Raw genomic sequence first — 22,559 nt, 5'->3', positions numbered from 1 at the left:
AGCACCCCACCCCCTGGGGTTTTATCTGTGCCTGTGGCACGGCTCGAGGACTGAGGTGTCCTGGGGCCAGGCAGCCAAGCAGAGCTCAGGGAAGGATCTGAGCTGACAGCCAGGGGTTACTTTCACCTGTGGCTGCACACCTGTGGCTGCACACCGGAACCCCTTGGGGGGTGGTCACAAAATTCCGAAGCCTGGGTCCCACCCCTGGAGATTCCGATTTAACTGGTTTGAAAAGAGGCCTAAACTTCGGGGTATTTAAAAAGCTCCTGGGGATTCTAATGTGCAGCAATGTTGGTGACCACTGCCACGGTGTGGTTGCTGCTCTCTCTTGGCCACCGAGCAGGTGTGTGTGGAGGCAGGCATGGCAGAATGGAGCGCCCCACCGAAAGGAGCTCTCCTCAACACCAGCCATTGCCCGGTGTTGCCTTAAGGGAGTAAGGCCTCTGTGGTCGTTCTCCATTTTAGCAAAGAAGCCAGAAGTGCGCATTGTTCTGTGAAAATTGTAAATGCGGATGCCTAATTTTTAAAAAAGGTGTAATGGGGGAAGGTGTCTGGGTGGTTCAGTCGGTTAAGCACCCGACTTCGGCTCAGGTCAAGATCTCACAGTCTGTGAGTTCGAGCCCCGCGTCGGGCTCTGTGCTGACAGCTCGGAGCCCGGAGCCTGCTTCGGATTCTGTGTCTCCCTCTGTCTCTGCCCCTCCCCCACTCATTTTCTCTCTCTCTCTCTCTCTCTCTCTCTCTCTCTCTCTCAAAATAATAAACATTAAAGATTTTTTAAAAAATAAATAAAAAATTGTAATGGAGTCCGGGCCAAATAAAACACATCTTTGGGCTGAATTTGGCTGGCAAGTTCATTGCAAACAGCCTCCCCTCCTCCCCTCACCATGCTGGCCCATGACGGCGGCGCGGAGAAGTTCCCAATCCCAACCCGGGGAGGAAACAGCACGTTCACCTGCCACGGTGTGAGCCGGCCCGTGTCACCTGACCACCAGAGGAACACGAAGAACCTCCCTGTCTGCTTGTTCCCACGAGCTTGTCTTTTCCTCGCCGTTCATGGTGACAGAGTCTGATCTATACCCGGCATCCTGTGTAAGGCACAGAGTGTCAGGAAGAGCAGATTTCACAGGTGGCGTGGGAGGGATGCGGAAAGGGGAGGAAGGTGGAAAAAAGCACGTTATATCAAGATGAGCATCTGCCAGCTTTTGCCATTAGTTTCCTTCTCCTATTTTTTCTTTTTTTTTTTTTTAATTTTTTTTTTCAACGTTTATTTATTTTTGGGACAGAGAGAGACAGAGCATGAACGGGGAAGGGGCAAAGAGAGGGAGACACAGAATCGGAAACAGGCTCCAGGCTCTGAGCCATCAGCCCAGAGCCTGACGCGGGGCTCGAACTCCCGGACCGCGAGATCGTGACCTGGCTGAAGTCTGACGCTTAACCGACTGCGCCACCCAGACGCCCCCCCTTCTCCTATTTTTCTAACCAAACAAAAGCCCTGTGAGGAGAACCAGCACCCTCTTTTTCAGAAAGGCCTGAAACCATTTTAAATCTCTCAGATATTGTGATAAATATCTCCACTCTCTTGGTTTGTTTGGTTTTTTTTTGTCTGTTTGTTTGTTTCTCGTTCCAAGCTCTTCGCCAGGCGGAGTGATCTGAAATGCTCTGGGGCAACTGGCAGGATGGGAGTAGCCAAGAAAGCGGCAATTAGGAAGCCCTGTTGCCAAGGAGAAAGACTGAGGAGGAAAAGAGTATCTCAACTAGTCACCCGCTGCCCTGCTTTGTTGATTCCCAGCAAATTTCTTAATGAAGATAAATGGGATGCTGTTACTCTGTGATCAAAAGCCTCGGTTAGGTCGAAACAATTCATGCCTGGCTTGGGAACGGGGAGCGGGGGGGGGGGGGGGGGTGGCCCCCCCCCCCCCAGGTCACGCCCCAAGGGGGGGGGGGGACCAGGAGCTTGCGGGCCTGTGCTCACGCCTGTTCCGGGCTCCTCTGCACCCCCTAGTCTCTGGAAAGACTTTGCGGGAGACGTGCACATCTGTTCCTGCTTCCAGAAAAATGTTCTTACCAGAAAGGAGTGATGGAATCCACCCCGGCTCAGTTTCTAGAACGTCCACTGGGGCTGACACTTAAATCTTTTTAGTAGCACCAAAGTCCCTAAGTTATCTCTCAGCCCTCGTCCCAGGTAGGCTGCTTGAATGAGAAGAAAACCCACGGTGGCTGTTCTGGCTACAGTTGAGAAAGGAGACAAGAGGGCCATCGCAAAGGCCCTTTGCAGTCCAACCCCAACCTGCCTCCTCAGAGCTGGTTTGGGAGGCCAACACAGAGGACACAGACATGGAAGGAGAAAGACCAAGTGTTGTGGCCATTTCTGAGCCCCTGGACCCAGTTTAGCCTGGGAAATTCCTTTTCATTGTTGGAATTATGTCACTTTACAAGCAAGAGTGTTAACACGGAAGTGTTGATGAATTTCAGGATTGGTCGATACTTATGACGAGCCACACGCCTGCATACCCATGTACCCCTACACTCGTCTGTGGCTAAAGACTCCAATTCAAACTCCCATGAGCTTGAAGATGTCATCAAAGGGCCCTGCGGTGACCTATGGGTCCTTGCTATCACTGTGTACTCCCAGGCTCAGCTAGTCTTGCAACTTTCCCTATTCGTGTCTCTCTGACTTTGACTTTGACCATGCTGCACACCCCGAGACCAGGGCTGTGTCTCTCTCATCCCTGGTGCCGGGCACAGAGCAAGTGGGCTCGGTGTGGCAGGTTTCAAGAAGGGCCACAGTATCTGTAGATTTCTCACCCAGAGGTGAGACCTATTTCCCCACCCAGCGAATCTGGGCTGGCCTTGTGACCTGTTTTAAGGAAACAAAGTAGCAGTAGTGACACCAGCTGGGGGGGGGGGGGGGGGGGGGGGTCCAGCAGCTTCCACTCTTCATGTGCGTGGCCCTGTGAACCTCCACATGAATAAAGCTGGCTGCCTTGCTGGCGGACGAGAAAGCATTCAAAGAGAGCTGAAGCACACTACTGATGCTCAGCCATCCCCAAGGCGACACGGCGGCTCACTGCAAAAGCCTGAGTGAGTCCAGCAGAAATCAGCAGACCTGCCCAGCTCCAATGGCCGACCCACAGAATCACCAACTGAATGCACAGTTCTTGTTCCACATCCCTGAAACGTGGGTTTGGGATTGCTCAGTTACACAGACAAAGCTAACTGACACACTTCCTAAGAAATTGTCACTACAATGTAGCGACACTTTGGTTGAGAGCTCTAATTGCCAGCTAGCATTTGGTCCCGGATTCAAGCTGGAGACTCAGAGGGAAACAAGAAGGAAATCCAGGAAAACTTATTCACCAGCATGCTCCCTCAGGTGCCTTCAAACAGAGTCGCCTCCCACCCACCCTCACCAGTGACACATTTACCTCTTTTTTCTCCCACGAGCAGGACCGGCTTCTGTCAGCCTTCCGCGGAATCTGACCTGTGGCAGTTCAAAAGCAGAACCAGAGATTAAGGCTCTTTTAAAACAGCTAGTTTATCACCGTGAAAGCTTTTTATTTGCAAACTGAATAGACGGGACCAATCATAATCAAATGATTTTAAGAAAATGTAGCCTATTATTATAGTGGGAAAATGGCATGCTCTTGAAATAGACCAACGGCAAGGAAATGGTAATTCACACGCTCACGTTATTTGACTGTAATGAACAAAGCCTCAGCTCTTTAATCTGGAACATTATCTGTACTCTGCAAGGGCCGACTGTAGATTTCCCAGTCGAATTACATTTTTATTAAATTGTTTGGAATTATATAAAATGCCTTCCACAAAAATGCCTTCCACTGTGCGCATACACATAACCTTTGATGAGTGCACACCAAAGTGCTTCACCAAACCCCCAAACTCAACACCTAGGTGATGGTGCAGATGTGAATTAGCAGTAATCACCCGCATCTCCCATATAACAGGTAATTTCAGAGAGAATGTTGCTTTTCTTAGAAAATCGGAAGACTAACATTTGAGAGTGCGCATAAATTCAACAGCTCAACATCATTATGTTTGTTTAAATATGCTGTTCCAAATGCAGTTTTCACAACTTTTATGGAAGTGTCCATTGTAAAAGGATTCCTTGATGGAAAATTAATGGATGGCCTTGGTTTTAAAACACAAAGTGGGAACCTCTGTGCTTTGGCAACGTGTCTTCCAAACTATCCGGCCTCACTCTTGGGTGGCGATTTATGAGGAAATCACAGCCACGTGTCCCATGAGCCAAGAGCACGCCAAAGCAGGAGGAAGAAAGCTTAGTGATGACTCATCAAGAGGCAAGAAGTGGGGACCGAGTCTCAGAGGAAAGATGTTTGTCTCTGGTTGTGGTCGCTTCTGGTAGGTCTACACAGGTGTGGGGGACCTCATAGCTGGTGATAAAGCACAAGTCAAGGGATGATGCTCTTTCCAAGAAAGTGAAAATAAGGGGAAAAGCAAAGGTCCACAGATGACCCTCTGACCATGGCCAAATTTTTGCACCAATGTGATAAAAGGATCTAGAAAAGAGGCTGCTGGAGAGTGCATAGACACTCTGGATTACACAGCATCGTGGTATGATAGACGTCTTCTGGGTTGTCTGCTCAGCTCACAGGGACACCCTAAACTACTTCCTTCTCTCTCACTCTCCTCCCTGTCCTCAGCGGGGAGCTCCCTGGCAGCCATGACGTGGTACAGGACCCCAACCCCAGTATGGGGCACTGGGGATGGGCCCCTGACCCAACCACAGTCGATCAGAATGCCAGCCCCAGGAATTTGACATTGGTTTGGAAAGACAGAGAAGACAGAGGGCCAGAGCAGGGCTATTTCCACCTGTGAACTTTGATGCGGTCGGCACCCTCCTGCCTTGGGGGACAGACTGACACAGAACGCCAAGGCAGAAAGAACAGATCTGAAATTGACTGCATACCTGTCTTTGCGTTCCACAGACACCCACTTAATATACCACTGACATGCTGGATGCCAACAGCGGGGGAAGGCCGTATGTGTGTGCGGACAGCGAGTATATGACACCTCTCTGTACTTTCTACTCAGTTTTGCTATCCATCTAAAATTGCTCTAAAAAAGCTTATTAATCAAAAAAAGAAAAAAAGACCCAGAATCAGGGATCAGGTGATCTGGGTCGTTGGGCCAATTTTATCCCAACCTCCTGCCCCCTGATGCTCTGGAGCAGGAACTAGGGTGGACAGCACCCAGAAACCCTTGTCCACACCTGCCCTAGCTGTCAGTCAAGGGACTCATCGTAGGCCTGAAGGCCAACGAGAGAGGATGGCATGTCGGGTGGTAGGGCACGCGGGGCAGCACCAGGAGCCCGAAGATTGGCCTGGAGCTCGAAGGGGACAGAGAGGGTTGGAGACCAGGGTGTTCTACAGAAGCAGTCCCGAGGCAAGTAGGATCCCAGTAGGAGCAAAAAGGGCCCAGAGTGAAGCTGGGGAGAAGGAGAGCAGAGCTAGCCCAGGGGCAAACAAGGCAGTCCCCAGAGCCTGGCTACAGCTCCTCCAATGCTAGTCCGACACATGCCAAGGGACCTGGTCCAGTGGACAGCTGACCAGTTTACGGGAGCTTGGACAAGTCGCAGGATCCCACAGGATCTCTCTGGGCCATATTTTCTCCCTATTTTTTTTTTTAATTAAAAAAATTTTTTTTAATGTTTATTTTTGAGAGAGACGGGGCATGAGTGGGGGAGGGGCAGAGAGAGAGGGCGACACAGAATCCGACGCAGGTTCCTCCGGGCTCTGAGCTGTCAGCACAGAGCCCGACGCAGGGCTCAAACCGAGAACCATGAGATCATGACCTGAGCCGAAGTCAGATGCTGAACCGACTGAGTCACCCAGGTGCCCCATTTTATTTTTAAATTTTAAATGAGAGTTAGGCTAAATCACCTCTGGGGTTGCTTTTCATCTCTAAAATTCGGTTACGCCAACAGAGAACAGTAAGAAAAGTCTTAAGGTGGGCCATAAAAACAAAACATTAATACAAAGAACACAGAGCTTGACTACTGAATTTTGAAAGCAAATCTCTCTCCTGGAGTTCGTTAGAAGCTTCTTATTCATGGGGCGCCTGGGTGGCTCAGTGGCTTAAGCAACCAACTCTTGATTTCGGCTCAGGTCAAGATCTTGCGGTTGTGGGATCGAGCTGCGCGTTGGGATCCGCCGTGAGCGTGGAGCCTGCTTGGGATCCTCTCTCTCCTTGTCTCTCTGCCTCTTCCCCACTCACGCTAATGCACTCTCTTTCTCTCAAAATAAATACATAAACTTCAAAAGGAGCTTCTTGTTCATTAAATTGGGAAACAATTTGCTTACTTTCCAGTGAAGAAAATTCACTCTCATTATACACGCTTGTTCCCTAACGCCTGTGTCCTCAGGCCACTGAGCCCCTCTCTCTCTGTTCCAGGAAGCTCAATGTGGAGACTGCTCCTTCTCACCAAGGACGGAAGAAATGAGATTACATTGCCCCTGTCTACTGCACTTAGCTTCTCGGAGTATCTTCCTACTTATATCTCGTTTTATTCTCATGACAGTCAGGGAGGCAGGTGGAAGAAGGTGACATTAATATCAATAAATGCTGCTTGCAAAATTAAGGGGGTGTTCCCCTGCATTTTGCAAGGTGACCTGTCAGCTCCAGCCATGAGACGATAAATAAGGCCAAATGTAAATGATACACGTGTACGTCGCGTTACAAAACGGATGTGTGCTTGGGGAAACGGAAAAAAAAAAAAAAGGGTGTGAATGCATATAATACTACGCTCCCACTTATGACTTCAGAGAGATTTTATCTGCACTTTGGATTTATTTTCAATGGTTCGAGGATTCTGACACTTTGGTTTTACTTTGCTCTGGAGGCAGATAATAACATTCATCGCTGCCATTTAGAAGGGAGGTGCATCTTGCTTGGATGCCAGCTTCTGAAGCCAGCAGGCGAGGGAAAACCAGCGTCAAAATTACCCTCAAAAAAGCCTTAAGCCTCCTGTGAAGTGCAGTCCACAGGACACAGCCTTTTACATCCACTGCTGTGGACTACTTAGGATGTGAAATGTACGGTGCATGATAAAAATACATATGCCTGATATCATTTGATGGTATTTCTAATTAAATTATTCGTATTGTAATTACTCCCTCTATTTTTCCTTTAGGGTAGAAGAAGAGTGGCAGCGGGGGAGGCTGAGGACCAGGCACCAAGTTCAAGAATGTGAATGCTCCACTGAACCGGACACCTACTACGTGCCAGGTTCAACACACAGCCTTCATCCCCTGCATCCTCAGAACCACTCCTGGAGGTCAGGGGTCAGCGAACTTGTCTTGTAAAAGGACAGACGGTAAAGATTGTGGCAAGAGAACAGCTACAGACGATATGTAAACAAATGGGCGCAACTGTGTTCCAATAAAACTTTATTCACAAATGCAGGCTGCAGGCCAGTTGTCAGCCCGGTTGGTCACAGTTTGCTGACTCTTGCTTTAGATGCACAGCACCATGGGGCGCTTGGGTGGCTCAGTCAGTAAAGCATCCAACTTCAGCTCAGGTCATGATCTCACAGTTTGTGGGTTCGAGCCCTGCATCGGGCTCTGTGCTGACAGCTCAGTGCCTGGAGCCTGCTTTCAGTGTCTCTCTCTCTCTCTATCTCTCTCTCTCTCTCTCTCTCTGCCCCTCCCCCACTCATGCTCTCTCACTCTCTCTAAAACAATAAATAAACATTAAAAAAAACAGGTGGACAGTACTATGCCCTTGGCACAAACCAAGGAAGAAATGAGACACAAACTTTGAGTGAGTGATTGAGCTGCTTTTTCAAGGCCACACAAACGTATCTGGTAAGTGACAGGGCTCAGTGTGCTCCTAATCATGAGCGTCACTAACATTATCACAATCACAAGCATGTTAATCGCTGCCATTACCATGTGAGCTCACTTTAGTCAGGTTTACTATGTGCCCGGCACTGAGCTCAAGGCTAAGTACGTGAACCAACTCATGTGCTCCTCTCAGCTACCCAAGAAATAGGCACTATTATCATCCCACTTGTCAGATGCGGTCACTGAGATCCAAAGAGGTTAGGAAGCTTGCCCAGTATCACGCAGCTAGTGACTAGAGAAGCCTCAACCTGGATCTGAGCAGTCTGGCTCCAGAGCCTACGCTCCTAACCACTGGGCCACACTGCTCCTCAGTCAGGGCTTTGAAGACAAGTACAAGAACACCAGAATGTGCCGGGGAGGGAGTCTGATTTAAGGAATTCTTTCTGCGACGCAGCTTTTGAGTGTACTTTGCACTCCTAGAGCAATTCATAAGGGGGTTAGATAAAAATGATTCCCCAATTATCCAAGAAGATGGCGTTGCCGGCCAGCCAGGTAAATACCATAAAGTGGCCAAAACGGTAAGGCTCGGCATTAGGCGCTCACTCCCATCTACTCAGGTGAAATGCTCAGCCTCGGCAGAAAGAGTTGGGCTTTGGAGAACAAATTCAGTGGAAAGAGGGGCCATGCAGGGACCTCCCCAGTGCAAAGGAGCTTCGAACAAAGAGCTTGCTTCTCTCCACTGGGGTATGGTGCCGCCATGAGGTTACTCAAATGAGCCGATTTCTTCTGTTGTCCAAATACGAGGGCTTATGTTGCTCTCATTTTATATATCTCTGGAACTTTATTTAAATGACAAATATCTCACTGAAATACCACTTACTCTCACCAGTCCGACTGGCAAAAATCAGAGGCTTGACAAGATAGCGTTGGCGAGAGCTAGAAAGCTGGTGGGAGCTTTGAGCATTGCTGGGGGAAGTACAAAATGACAGACTCCCTTTGGAAAGGTGTTTTGACAATATCCTCAAAAGTACGAATGCATTTTTCCTTTGGGGCTAGCAATATCGCTTCCAGGAACCTACTGTAAAGAATCACCTCCACGAATGGGAAACAAATGCACAAGGGTATTCACTGTATCACAATTTGCAATAACAACTGTTGGAAATGATGGGTGAGTCCGTCAGTAGGGACTGGCTGAATAGGGTGAATCCACAAATGAAATGGAATGCTGGAAGAAAGAATGGGCAAGCTGCTTATATATAAGACAGTCATACGTCAAGTGAAAAAAAATCAATAGGCAGAAAGTACATGTAGGATGCGATCTTTTCTCTAAGAAAGAGGAAAAGAAGACTACATAGGTTCTGTTTGTATAGAGAACCACCCAGAGGTACATGCACAAATGCAACAGCTCACTGTCACTTTTTCTGACGTTTATATATTTATTTTGAGGGAGAGAAAGCATGGAAGGGGCAGAGAGAGAGGGAGAGCGAGAGAATCCCAAGCAGGCTCCGTACGGTCAATGCAACACCCAATGCGGGCTGGAACTCACGAACCGTGAGATGATGTACAAGCCTAAATCAAGAGTCGGATGCTTAACCGACTGAACAATCCAGGGTGCCTCACTGTTACTTTTTATATTGTTTTGATTTTTGAATGGTTTGGACCCATTTTCTATCGAGAAAATTAAAAGAAACTAAAAATATTAAATGTCCAAAAGCCAGATTCAAATTAAAAACAAAACAAAACCAGACAATGGGAAACGCTGTAGAACGTTCCCATGACAGAACCTAAGAGGGTGGTCTACGGGGGGGGGAGAGGGGAGTAGCCTCTGTGAACTTCAGCACCCCGAAGCTTTGCCGGAAAGACAACGCAGTATTTTAGGAAAAAGAAAAAAGCAAGGACAAGGAAAGGAAAATCGAGACCTGTCCGGATGGGTTGCCTGGGAATCGTGGTTTCCTAGTGCTTACAGAGCATCTACACGCGCCCCCCCCCCCCCAACAACTCCATGTTCTTCCCCAGGTGAGGGCTCTTAAGGTTCCCTTATCACGCACAACAAAGCCACGAGGCTCAGAGAAGCAAAGTAACTTGCCCAAGGTCACAGAGCAAGGAAGGGGAAGAACCTGGTTAACAAGCAGTCATTCTGGCTGCTAATCCAGTGTTCAGTACACACCCTGGTGCCTGCCGGCACCCCCTTGTCAAGCCCAGGAATGGGAGCACCCCGCCCCCACGTGCCTTCAGCCCCATGCCAGCTTCCTGGACCTTGATCGTGACTTCCACCTACAGCCTTGGTTTGCAAAGATACCTGTGGCAGAGTAAGGAGGCAGGGAGGCGGACCCAGAAGCCCGCCCAGCCTCAAGGGCAATCACTGTTTGGCTCCGGCCGCCTGTTTCCATGCAGGAATGCGGGCCCCGGTCTTGTTGGATCAGATTTTTCCAGAAGTCCAGTCTTATAAGACAGCTTCTAATTTTAAATATTGACAATTACAAAAAAAAAAAATGTAAAGCTCTGTACAGATGCAACAAAACAGGCTTCTAGTTTCTAACCTAATAGGTAACTAGGCAGAAGACTAGAAAATTTTCCATTATTTACCTCGATGCCGCAGAACCATGGCGGGGGGGGGGGGGGGCGAGGGGGAGAGCTCTTTAAGGAAATTTCATCATAGCAACAGAAATCTGTTAGACAAAAAGCATGACTGTTTGGAAGACAGGTAAACGTGGGCTCTGCGACACACTTTCAAATTCTTTCAAATTCCCCATGTGCTGCCTCCAGGCTGGTTCTGGGACTTGAAGTTACATTCTGTCTCCTGAAAGCCCGAAACAATATCCCTGTCACTCTTCCTTTGCATTTTCTGTGTAACTCAAATTCCCGGGACCCAGTTTACTGCCAAATTACCTGAGATAAACAAGTCATGCTAAGATCCTCTTTTCCTCTCCAAACCCAAACAGCAGCTGGCAGCTAGAAATGGTTATTTATAACCTGCACACTGTTATGCACATTTTCTTGTGCACTTCTAAAAATGCTTAGCCGTGCATTCTTTGGCTGCCTTCATAATTAGATGAGAGCCTGGGGACAATGCCGTGCGGTAGCAGAGAAGGTAGGCTCTGGGTCAGCCTGTCTGGCTCAGCTTCTCATTACCTGTTTGGAAACCCCGATACCGTAATTCCATTTCGGTCTATTGTCAGTGTTAAGACAGTACAAATGAAACGATTAGAGCAGTGCCTGCACACAGTAGGTGATGGGGTTTGGAGTGGGGGTGGGGATCCAGAGCTGATGGCCAAGAAGGAATTCTTGAGATGTCTTTGGGGCAAAAAGATTTATTAAAGCACGGGGACAGGGCCCATGGGCAGAAAGAGCTGCACTGGGGTTGTGAAGAGTACTATTATATACTATGGAGTTGGAGGAGGTAAAGTCAAGAGGAAGTTTCTTAAAAGGGATTTTCCATATGCTAAAGCCTCACAGATCACTGGAGGCCTAGCTATTGTCAAGCTAAGGTTGTTTTTCCCTCTAGCAAAGCATTAAGACAGTAGGGAGTTCCTGGAGAAGGTTTTACTCTGCCTGCCTCAAGTGTTTGTCACCTGGCTGCAGGTTATAAGGAAATTTAATTTTACCTGCCATTTCCTTCTTGCCTTTGTTCCCCACATCACTATGGAGGGGAGGGTGATGTTGGGGCTCCAGGAAACAAGCCTATAGGTTTCTGGAGATTAGGCTATTGATAAGATTGCCTTTTTCTTGTAATTTACTAAGGTATTTGTAAATGGATGGAGACTCGCGTCCTGCCCGACTGCAATCTCTATCAGTTAACCATTTGTTTTCTGTCCTTTCCTTTGTTCTTAGGCAGCCAGGAGTCCACTAGGAATATACGTATCCCACCTGGGGTGGGGGATGGGAGGTATGCTAGCTTGTGCTTGGCCTTCGGCTTGCCTTATGCTCCCTCATCAGAAGAGACATCAGTAGACATCCCTGGAGTCTGTGAATGAATGAATGAATGAATGACCAAATTTTTTGAATGGATAAATGCTGGGAGGACAAGAGGTAAGAGTACGAGAAGCTGTAAAGACTTCATCTTCTCTCACAATGTATTTTCCTGATCCTTCCCCCCCTGCTTTTTCTCAGATGGTGAAATGAAATATGACAAAGTGGGTTTAATACACCACTGGAGATAATTGGAAAATATTGATTTTTCTTCATTTGAAACGGTAAAGATAAGAAAGTGCCACCCTTCTGTAATCTAATCAGTGGCTTATGTGACAACATGCTTCCCAGGCTAAAATGTACTTTGGTCGACCTCTGTATCCATCACACAAGTTCCCAAATGCATTCCAACTACACCCGCCAGCCCAGCCCCATCCTTCCATCCCAGCTTCTGGCTGAACACAAGTGGGAACACGGCGTTTGTGAATCTATGTGAGCACGTATGTACACATACAAATTAAAGTGTCTTCTCAGTATTTGCGTTCCACACCCCCCACCCCAATGATCGGCAAAACAGCCCTGGAAACCGTAAGAAATGATGCATGAGATCCCCCAGAATCCTAAAGAAAAAGAGACATTCCTGCCTCTGACAGCTAATTTTTACTGAGAACCTATTAAGTACTGGGTACCATTTTAAGAGCTTTATTTATGTTTCTTTATTTTTGAGAGAGAGAGAGAGAGAGAGAGAGAGAGAGAGAGAGAGTGGGGAAGGGGCAGAGAGAGGGGGACAGAGGATCTGAAATGGGCTCTGTGCAGCAGAAAGCTGCATGCAGGGCTCGAACTCACCAACCATGAGATCATGACCTGAGCTGAAGTTGGATGCTTAACTGGCTGAGCCACCCAGGGGCTCTGTTAAGGGCTTTATTTTTTAATTTACTTTTTAAAGTAAACTTTTAAAAGTCTTTTTTAATTTTTTTTATTTTAGAGAAAGAGTGAGAGAGAGAGTGCAGGAGTGGGGTACAGGGTCAGAGGGAGGAGGGGGAGAGAGAGAGAGAGAGAGAGAGGGAGGGAGAGAGAGGGAGAGAGAGAGAATCTTAAGCAGGCTTCACACTCAGTGCAGAGCCCAAGGCGGGGCTCAATCCCAGGACCGTGGGATCATGACCTGGGCCAAAATCAAAAGAGTCAGATGCTCAACTGACTGAGCCACCCAGGCGCCCCTTAAGGGCTTTAAATAGATGAATTCATATGATTCTCACAGCAGCCTTATGACGTAGTCCTCCTATTAATCTCTATTTTATAATTTAAGAGTCCAGGCACTGAGAGATGAAGTAACTAATCTCCCAAGGTCATGTGGCCTCAGGACCAGAACCCCCTTGGTCGGGCTCCACATTCTGTTCCTTCTTCTCCTCTCCAAGATGAGGAAGGCTCACAGAGTGAGCACCTCTAACTTGAACAGGGAGAGCAGGAGAGCGAGTCCAATCCTCTGCCCTGGTGTTTTCAGAGTTGCCTTCTGCAGGCTTAAAATAAAATCTCCACTTCAAATCATGCAAGAGGCAGGACTTCCCACCACAAAGGCTCATCAGGAGGGAGGCTTTGCAATGGCGGCGGGGCGGGTACAGAAACGGATCCAGGCTGGTTCTCCCGCAAGTGGCCACCTTAACTCCCCAGGCCTCGGCCTCCACATCTGATAAATGACAGCACTCAGACCAGATCGGAAGTTACTCAACTGGCTGAATCCAGGCCACAGACATTTGTTTGGTCTCCATAATGTTTAAAAAAAAATTTTTTTTTTGCAGCCAACAGCTTGGGAGATTTCACATTTTAAAATCCTGAGTTCTGGAAAAAAAAAAAAAAAAAAGAAATCCTGAGTTCTGGATTGTTTTTGAAAAACTAGAAGATCTGGCAACACCAGGCTTGCCTTCCTGCCTGGCAACAGTTGTCAGGAGCCGGCAGATGGCTGGTATCCTCTGGCTCCTGGCCCCCTAGCTCTCTGTCTCACTGCCACTTTGGTCTGACAGGCTTCTCCCTAAAGATGAAAGTGAAGGTCTGTGTGTCCACACCTCTAGCAAAAGTGAGAATCATTACCATCATCACCCTAATTGCAGCTAGCACATTTATACTTATCGTATGCCAGGTCCTGATCTAAGGGCTTTGCATCCATGAACGCATTTAATTTTCACAATAACCCCAGGAGATGGAACAATTATGATCTCTTTTCTACAGATGATGGAGGTATGGAAGAGGCTACATGCTTCAAGGAATTAGTAGACAATCGAGTCCTTTATGACATGGAGGAATAGTCCCAGGTATGCAAAGTGTACATAGGTGTTGAAAGAATCTGACATCAAGCAGCATAATGAAATAAACCCCAGTCACTGTGGTCATTTACATTACCTGCCTGGACCCTGCAGGCTTCTAAACCTGTATTCCTGCATGGGATCCTCAGAGTTTGGAAATCTATCAGATTCCCTGGACTAAATCTGTTAAGTCCCTCCTGGATCTAACTGTCTGTGATTTTAGGTAGGTTCATAAAAAGGTACGTAAATAGTTTGGGATTCTTGAGAGAGTGTGTGTGTGCGTGCGTGCACACACACACACACACACACACACACACAGCATTGCAAGGTCACTCAGAGTTTATAAGAGTGTAGTGGTCCCTGCAGGGCTTCTGTGGTTGGTGACCAGTCATCTGTGATGCCCCACCTTCCTGCCTGGTGCTGCATTTGCCTATAACCCTCCAATGACATGTTAAGTCTCCAGAGAATCCATCAGCTACGGGGGGTCAAGGCAGCATCAGAGTTAGAAATGAGGCAGGAGATAGGGGTGATGGTGACTCACTGGGGCAGAAAATGGGGGAAGAATGCTAGCTGAAAAATAGAGGGAGTACAGACTAACAGAGGCCAGGGGTACAGTAAAGGTAGCCAGGTCAGGACATATTATTAGGACTGGGTTGAACAACTCCAAAGGGCAACGTCTGGGGGAAAGAGGAAGATTGAGATGCAAGGACTTTTTCCCTGCCTGCTTTATGGAGACCAGCTACCAATTCGCTAAGGGACAAATCAGTTCATCTCTTCCCTGATTATGACGTCAGCCCAGCAAACACTCATGTACATCTCCCTGTGCCACTCCTTGGGCCAAGTGTTGGGCATATAAAGGAACAGGAGTGGGTCTCTATCCCCAAAGAGGAGAAAAGGCTCGGAGCCCAACACCTGTAATACAGCATGGGACATGAGGGCTATGGGATCCCGTCATGTGGGAGGATTAATTCAGCAGGTGATGTCGGTCACCATCATCTACAGCGTGGAGGTGACTTGAAAGAAGGAGACAGCTGGCAGGGAACACGGCAAGGGGAAGGCAGGGAGGTGGAAAAGAATATAGCATATGCAAGAAACAGCCAGCTTTCCGAGGTGGCTTGGGCAGGGGTTAATTTTCAGGTGCCCATAGGCTCAGGCGAATATTCTCAATGCAAGAAAAGAGCACTTGATGACAGGTGCTACCAGCCAGAAGAGGTCAAACTGTCATCACATGTCCAAGACCAAGGGGTGACCAATGTTCAGTGCTGGGGACCAGGGCTGTTTGGGAATGCAGGCCCAGCAGGGCCAAAGCACCCTTCTATCAAGAGACTAAATAGCCCCGGTTTTTATGGGAAATCACTATTTTTAAATATGGGAAAACACATCAACGGACCCAGTTCAGCCCAGTATAATACCTCTGGGCAGGAGGGTGGGTGGGTAGGTGGGTATCTAAATATGAGGTTAGAGACCAGCAGACCAACCAAGGGACAGGGGAAGGGAAAGACACTGTTTCCCCAGGGAAATTCTCTGATTTAAGGTGCTGTGTCTGATTTAAAGCTACAAGGGTCAAGCCGTTCAAATCCCACGGGGCAACAGCAGTCAGTCCAGTACTATTGAGGGCAACTGATACTTCCTTATTCTTATATAAAGTGATCTGTAAACAGCACCAAGCTCCAGCTTCCAAGCAACCATACTGCTCGTGTAAGCCCTCTCTTATGTGTAAACAGAGGAGCAGCCACAGAGTCGGGTCCTGAGGGAGCCAAGAGCAAGGGTCAAGGGCAGTGCCTTTTTTTTTTTTATTTGCTTTTGAGAGAGAGAGAGAGAGAGAGAGCATGGGCAGTGGAGGGACAGAGAAAGAGAGGGAGACAAAGAATCTAAAGCAGGCTCCAGGCTCTGAACTGTCAACACAGAGCCCGATGTGGGGTCGGAACCCATGAACCATGAGATCGTGACCTGGGCGGAAGTCGGCCACTTAACCGACTGAGCCACCCAGGCGTCCCCAGGGCAGTGCCTTTTAAACTGTTTGTTCTCCCATCAGCCTAAGAGGGAGTCTCGCCCACAGACTCACCCCCTAGGTGAGACAACCTGGCGACACCCTGGCAGGGACAAGTTTCAAACAGGTCTTTGACGACATACTCTAGACATACGTAAATTCTAGAGTGTGCGCTTTATTTGGCGGAGTCCTGGTTCTGCTACCTGCTGGCCACGTGGGTGCAAATGGGCCCAATTACAGTGAGTAGCATATGGAGCTGTCTCAAGCGTCAAATCGAATGGATCCCCCACGGAAGGAGTCAGCAAACCTTTCCAGTGAAGGACCAGATAGTAAATACTTCCGGCTTTGTGGGCCATACGGTTTCTGTCACAACAAATCAACTTTGCCAACGAAGCATGGAAACAGCCACAGACTGTGTGCATTTATATGCAGAGGGGGCTTAGCTATGTTCCAATAAAACTTTATTTGCAAAAGTAGGCAGTGAGGCAGATTCCTTTGAGAAAGGGGAAGACCTTCACGAATGTCATCTTCCAGGAACTCCCAGGTTGGATTCTAGTTATCTGTTTATGACTGGCTTTCTCACCAAACTATGAAGTTCTTTTCTTTCTTTTTTTTTTTTTTTTTTTGTTAGTTTATGTATTTATTTTGAGAGAGACAGAGACAGAGACAGAGTGAGTGGGGGAGGGGCAGAGAGAGGGAGAAAGGATCCCAAGCAGGCTCTGCATCATCAGCCCAGAGCCCTACGAGGGGCTCGAACTCACGAGCTGTTGAGATCATGCCCTGAGCTGAAACCAAGAGTTGGACACTCACCCGACCGAGCCACCCAGGTGTCCCCAGACTATGAAGTTCTTAAGGGCAGGGAATATATCCCCCCCTTTTTTTTTCAGATTGAAACTAAGTGAACAAGTATATACAGCACAGTATGCCCCACAGGAATAATTCATAAGGATTCTGACATTGTCCAAGTTAATATAAGAGTAGAATTGTTGCTTCAGATGCCTATGGGGCCCAGGCAGGGAACACAGGCAATGGAGTTCAGGTAGGTGGCCAGTCAGGTAGGTGCTGTGACAAATTGGAAAGGGCACCTCCCTTCTAAAAGGGTGGTCTCCGTTAGCTCTAGCTGTGAGGAGGTTGTTGCCTACAGAATTCTGATTCGGTGCTGAGAGACTTCATTGATTTTCAAAGAAAATCCCACAATCAGATATTTATGAGAAATCTCCCAATCTTCCAATGTTGACAACTCATTCAAAAATTGAAAAAACAAAACATTATGGGCCAAGTAAACAGGATTGTGGGCTCATTCGTTCGGAGGCCCCCAGTGTGTAACCTCTGACAATAAAGAATTCGTTTTCAAATTTGCTACATCTTTCTTTTTTTTTTAAGGTGAAAAATGTTGGAAATAATATGTTGAAAAAAAGAACTTTACAGGAAGTTTTAAGAGTAATACAATGAACTCCCCTTCGCCTGGATCCAGTCTCAATCATCTTGAGATCTCTGGATTCCGGTGCGCAGAAGGCACTGGAATGTGGAGTTACTGAATGAATGCCCTAAGGAAGAACAAGCAAACCGTGCTGTGCCAAGTTCCTGTAGGTTAAAATCGCAGCTGGGATGAATACTGTGAAATAGGGAGAGGGGAGAAATGAACCCGACTCAAGGATGGGCGCAAAGAAGGAACGAAGACAGAACAAAGAGATTACATGGACCACGTGTTTATTTTGCCCGCTGAATGCTTGCTTTATTTTATTTCATATCATTTTTGGCTTGGCTTATTTTACGTAGCAAGGGAAACAAACAAATCACCAGGAGTCCAGGTGAATACCACACCAGAATGAAACAGACCAGACACGTGGATAGCATACTTCCAACAAAACCTTACTAGTTCACTCGTCGCCCGTTTTGCAGTTTGCGCTTATTTAGACAAGCTAGGCTAAATTTCATCTTGGCGTTATTAATTCTATGAGAAAGTGTACTAAGCAAATGAACAGTATAAGCAGGGGAAATGTTGAATATTTGCTCTAGGGAGAGCAAAAGCAAATGAACAGCTTTAAAATCCTTTCTAATTATGTTGATGTGCTGAACTTTTGTCTAATTATTATGTTCCTTGAAAACTGAGTAGAAATTTTTTTTTTTCCTAAACCATATTTTAAAAGCGTTGGGGGAAATGTGACTTTAACATAAAGATGAACCCTTCAGGGGCAAAAGACTGGGGACGCCTGGGTGACTCTGTTGAGTGTCGGATTTCGGCTCAGATCATGATCTCACAGTTCGTGAGTTCCAGCCCCACATTGGGCTCTGTGCTGACAGCTCAGAGCCTGGAGCCTGCTTCAGATTCTGTGTCTCCCTCTTTCTCTGCCCGCCCTCCCCCACCCCCCGACCCCTGCTCACACTCTGTCTCTCTCTGTCTCTTGAAAATAAATAAACATCAAAAAATTTAATATATATCTGGGGCAGAAGACTCACACATTGCCAGTTTACTTTCAGGTAAATACAAAATGTAGCACGTCAGCTTTTCTTTTAAATAAACAGTGAGCTAATTACAAAGATTATTATTTGCTAGAGAGCTTCATCAGATTCCTTCCTCCCTCTTCCGCCAGCTGAAATCTGCCCATTTGCAGCTAATGACAGCATTAGCTACCACGAGGAGCACTTTTTATATGCCAGACTTGGTGTTAAGTGCGTTCATGCGTAGTCTTGTTCAATTCACCATTGGGCTAGCAAACAAAACAAAGTAAGCCTTCTCATCAGCTTGACTTTATTGACAGGAAAACTGAAGCTCAGAGGGGTAAGAATACCCATCAAGATATGAATCCACAGATACACGGCCCCCGAAATATATCAGTATTACATTATGATGTATTGCAGAGCCAGATAAAACCTGCCCAAAGTCAAAACCAATGGGTCAGGAAAAATGCTGTGAAAAACCATGGTGATTTGGACATGCAGAATTAACCAAACTACAATCCAGTTTGGGGATACTTGGTAGATACTTAAGCTTTTGTAAGTTTAGGAAGTAAACATGCTTTTGATAAGGCCTACCTAGTTGGCTAGAATCACAATTCATCACGGTATGCTTCACTTTACCCAACAGGTATGTGCGTACAAAATTGTTGTGTAAATCTAAGTTTTAAAAATAGTAATGGAAAAATGGATCCTTTGAATGCTAAATCTAATCTTAGGGCAAATGCTTTCTTAAAAGAGAACAAGCTTTTCTTGTTTGTGACCAGTCTGAAAATTAACAGGTTCCTCTATTAGGCCATGATAATGTTCTAGGAGTGCTGACATGGTAACAACGTAGACTTCTTGAAAATGGCCTACAGCAATAGTTCTCAAACTATCTTCCACAGACCCTAGGAGGAAAAGAGATCCACAAAGACAAAACTATTCTCATCATAATTCTAAAGCTTTTTTTATTTACATCAGTCAATATTTGCACTGATGATGTGAAAGCAGCGGTAGGTAAAACTGTTTGTGGCCTGAATCTCTACAAGGCAGCAGCACCAAACTGTGTTATTAGTCATTATATTCTTTACTACCACATACTCACGATAAAACAAAACAAAACAAAAATCATTTTCACCTAAGAATATCCTTATAAAATAGTAGAAATTAATATTATTACATTTCATTCCTCGAGTACACAACTTTTTAATACTGTGTGTGACAAAATGGGAAGTACGCGTCGAGCACTTCTGCTATGTGCCAAAGTACAACAGTTGATCCCAGAAAACACCCCTGTGCTTGTTTGAGTTACCAGCTGAACTAGCCACATATGATACTGAATGCCACTTGCACTTAAATGAACAACAAACTATCATTATTCAAACTTTTCTCAAATATATAAAAAAAAAAAAAATGAGTCTGTCCCAAATACCCAACTGACAGTGTTTGTTGCCCAAATGAAAACTTGTTTCTTACTACCTTGAGTTTAACAGCTTATATGGTAGTTATATTAACAAATGTGATTTTTTTTGATATCATGATGACATTCTATTTGATATTAATAGTGGAATTTTTAAAATGTCAACATTTGGAAGATTTGTATAACTCGGTAAATCAACATTTCCTAAATGACAAACATTTAATGTAACAAAATCATACATGGGTAAAATATCCAACCAAAGGGCATGATAAACCAATGGATTTTAATACGATAGAGTATAAAAGTTCACCAATATGGTTTCAGATGCCACACTGCACATAACCTTCAAGAATTACCACTTGCTAAGTCTTGGTGTAGGATCAAAAAAGAATGGTATTTGAAAAGGCAATTAAAATAGTCCCTGCTCCAACTATATATCTGTGTGAGGCCAGACTTTGCTCATATACATCAGCCAGAAAACACATGTTTGGTTGCCAAAGCCGAAATGAGAGTCTAGCTATTTTCTATCAAGCCAGACATTGAAGAGATTTAAGAAAATGTAAAATAATGCCACTACTACTCTTCCTACTACTTTTGGGGGCGGGGGCGCAAAGCTATGTTTCATTAAAATTATTATTTATATTCAGAAGTAATGGGTTCATTGTTATTTTTAAATAAGTTGATAAATGAATGTTTTAAGGTTTTCTCAGCTTTCATTTCTGATATGGTAAATTTCACAGATCTACATAAACAACGCTCTTCTGAGGTAAGAGCATAAAGGAGTCCTGAGACCAAAAAAATTTGAGAACTGTTGTTCTGTAGAAACATTACATTGATCTTCCCACAAGGCAAACCTGCAAATGACATTTTACAGTACCTCTGAAGTACAAAGGGCAAAGCGTCTTTTAAGCACACATCAGATTATTCAATTAAAAAAAAAAATCCCACACTGCATTAAGTGGATATCACAAAGGAACAAATCCCTCTTAGTGGTGAAATGAGAAAACTGATCTGAATTCTAGCATAGACCCTAACAGTCTGTCTAAACGTTAGTCCTCCTATCTTCAAAATGAGATCCGAGTAGCCTATTTTTAGATTGCTTCCCATGGTCGATTCTATGATTCTAATCAGGGACCTCTAAACAGTGGCCCACAGGCTCCATCTGGCCTTCAGACTGATTGGCTGTCCCGGTATTTAGAGAAGTGCCCCAGGAAAATAATAGGTTGGAGCCGAGTGAGACGCTTTCCTTTCAAAAGGCGAATTGATTTTCAGTCGCAGCCCAATCCAGCCCGCCAGACTTGTCCCTACATATATCTGCATTTGCAACTTCTGGAATGAAGGGCCTCCGAAACCCGCTTCAAATCTCAAACTCCATAATTTGGTTCCAGAGGCAGAGTGTCTGGCTTTCTTACCTACCCTGCCACTTGTGGGCTGTTTGGTTAGGGGCAAGTTAACTTCTTTGAGCCTCAGTTGCTTCATTTGCAAAACAGGAGAACACTACTGACCTCAAAGGGCTGTTCTGAAGCTTAACGAGGTGTTGCTTGAGAGAGCTTACAGAGTTCCTGGCACTGGACGGTACTAATTATTCTCACCAGAGCTCATAAAGAGAGTATGCCCTAGAATTCCCCCACCCACCTTACCAACTCCCTTCTCCCACTTGCTGACGACCGCACTCCCCAGGGTGACGCTTACTCCCGTACCAACTCCCAGATTGCACAGTTCCACATCCGAGGAAGACACACAGGACCCCCTCGCCCTCAGACTTCTACTTCTCCTTTCCACTCTAAACCTCTTCTGAGCCTCCAGCCTGTACCGGGTTCCTACACGACCACAGCTCTGCACCTTGGCCACACCACTGACCACTCCCCCCAGCCTCTTCTGGCCATCCCGGATCACTAAGGCTCCCTTTCCCTCAGACCGGGGGCCACCATGGGTCAGGAAGTGGTGGTCCAGGGCTCTCCGGCCTAGGAGTTTGTCCGGGGAAGCCTCAGGAAAGGTGAAAGAATAACTGCCCGACCGCCCGCAGGGGCCCACGGACACTCACCGTCCATCCCTAGAGGCGGCGGTTCCGGGTGCTCGAACCGGAAGCGGCCCCTACACTGTTTGCAGTTCCCCTGGTTACTGCGGGGTTCCGGACCAATGGCGGTGGAGATCCAGGGACTGAGCCCGCCCCCAAAGGGAGTGACGTCGCATCGGCGCTCTGGAACTCCTCCTCGGATCTCAAAGTCCATCCCGCCTCTCAGGGCTGCCGAAGGTTGTGCGCAGGCGCGCTGGAGGGCCTTTAGTGTCCTGGTGCGCAGGCGCCGGGGGAGCTGCCCACCGAAGTAGCAATGGACGCGCTTGAGTCGTTGTTGGACGAGGTGGCCCTCGAGGGGCTTGATGGCCTGTGTCTGCCTGCGCTGTGGAGCCGTCTGGAGACGCGAGTGCCGCCCTTCCCCCTGCCTTTGGAGCCCTACACGCAGGAGTTCCTGTGGCGGGCCCTTGCCACGCACCCGGGCATCAGCTTCTATGAAGAGCCTCGAGAGCGACCCGACCTCCAGCTCCAGGACCGGTCAGCGGCCTGGTCCTGCGGCGGGCGGGCGAGAGGGCGGGCGCAGAGCCTGGGGTCCGATGGCTCTGGGAGGGGCCCAGGTTCTGACGGGAGGGGGTGGGAGATAGGAGTGGAGCCCGGGAAAGACCGT

At 47.0% G+C, this 22,559-nt stretch overlaps 2 protein-coding genes across 2 annotated transcripts in view; one reads left to right on the top strand and one right to left on the bottom strand.

Annotated features, from left to right (window-relative positions):
* KATNIP (katanin interacting protein) overlaps window positions 1–22,124 on the bottom strand; it is a 200,623-nt gene extending 178,499 nt beyond the window's left edge. The window contains exons 1-2 of the mRNA XM_040463627.1: window positions 21,923–22,124; window positions 3,426–3,481 (exon numbers count right to left, since the gene is read on the bottom strand). Coding sequence (XP_040319561.1) covers window positions 3,426–3,481; window positions 21,923–22,109 — 243 coding nt within the window. The 5' untranslated portion in view covers window positions 22,110–22,124. The remainder of the gene's footprint in view (window positions 1–3,425; window positions 3,482–21,922) is intronic.
* A 28-nt stretch (window positions 22,125–22,152) lies between these two features.
* GTF3C1 (general transcription factor IIIC subunit 1) overlaps window positions 22,153–22,559 on the top strand; it is a 63,522-nt gene continuing 63,115 nt past the window's right edge. Inside the window, exon 1 of the mRNA XM_040463686.1 lies at window positions 22,153–22,429. Within this exon, the coding sequence (XP_040319620.1) occupies window positions 22,209–22,429 (221 nt within the window). The 5' untranslated portion in view covers window positions 22,153–22,208. The remainder of the gene's footprint in view (window positions 22,430–22,559) is intronic.

The sequence above is a fragment of the Herpailurus yagouaroundi genome, unplaced genomic scaffold (assembly GCF_014898765.1).
Source record: "Herpailurus yagouaroundi ecotype Mexico unplaced genomic scaffold, PumYag 410, whole genome shotgun sequence".
NCBI lineage: Eukaryota > Metazoa > Chordata > Mammalia > Carnivora > Felidae > Herpailurus > Herpailurus yagouaroundi.
The sequence above is the reverse complement of the archived record's forward strand: the minus strand, read 5'-3'. Positions and strand labels throughout refer to the sequence as shown.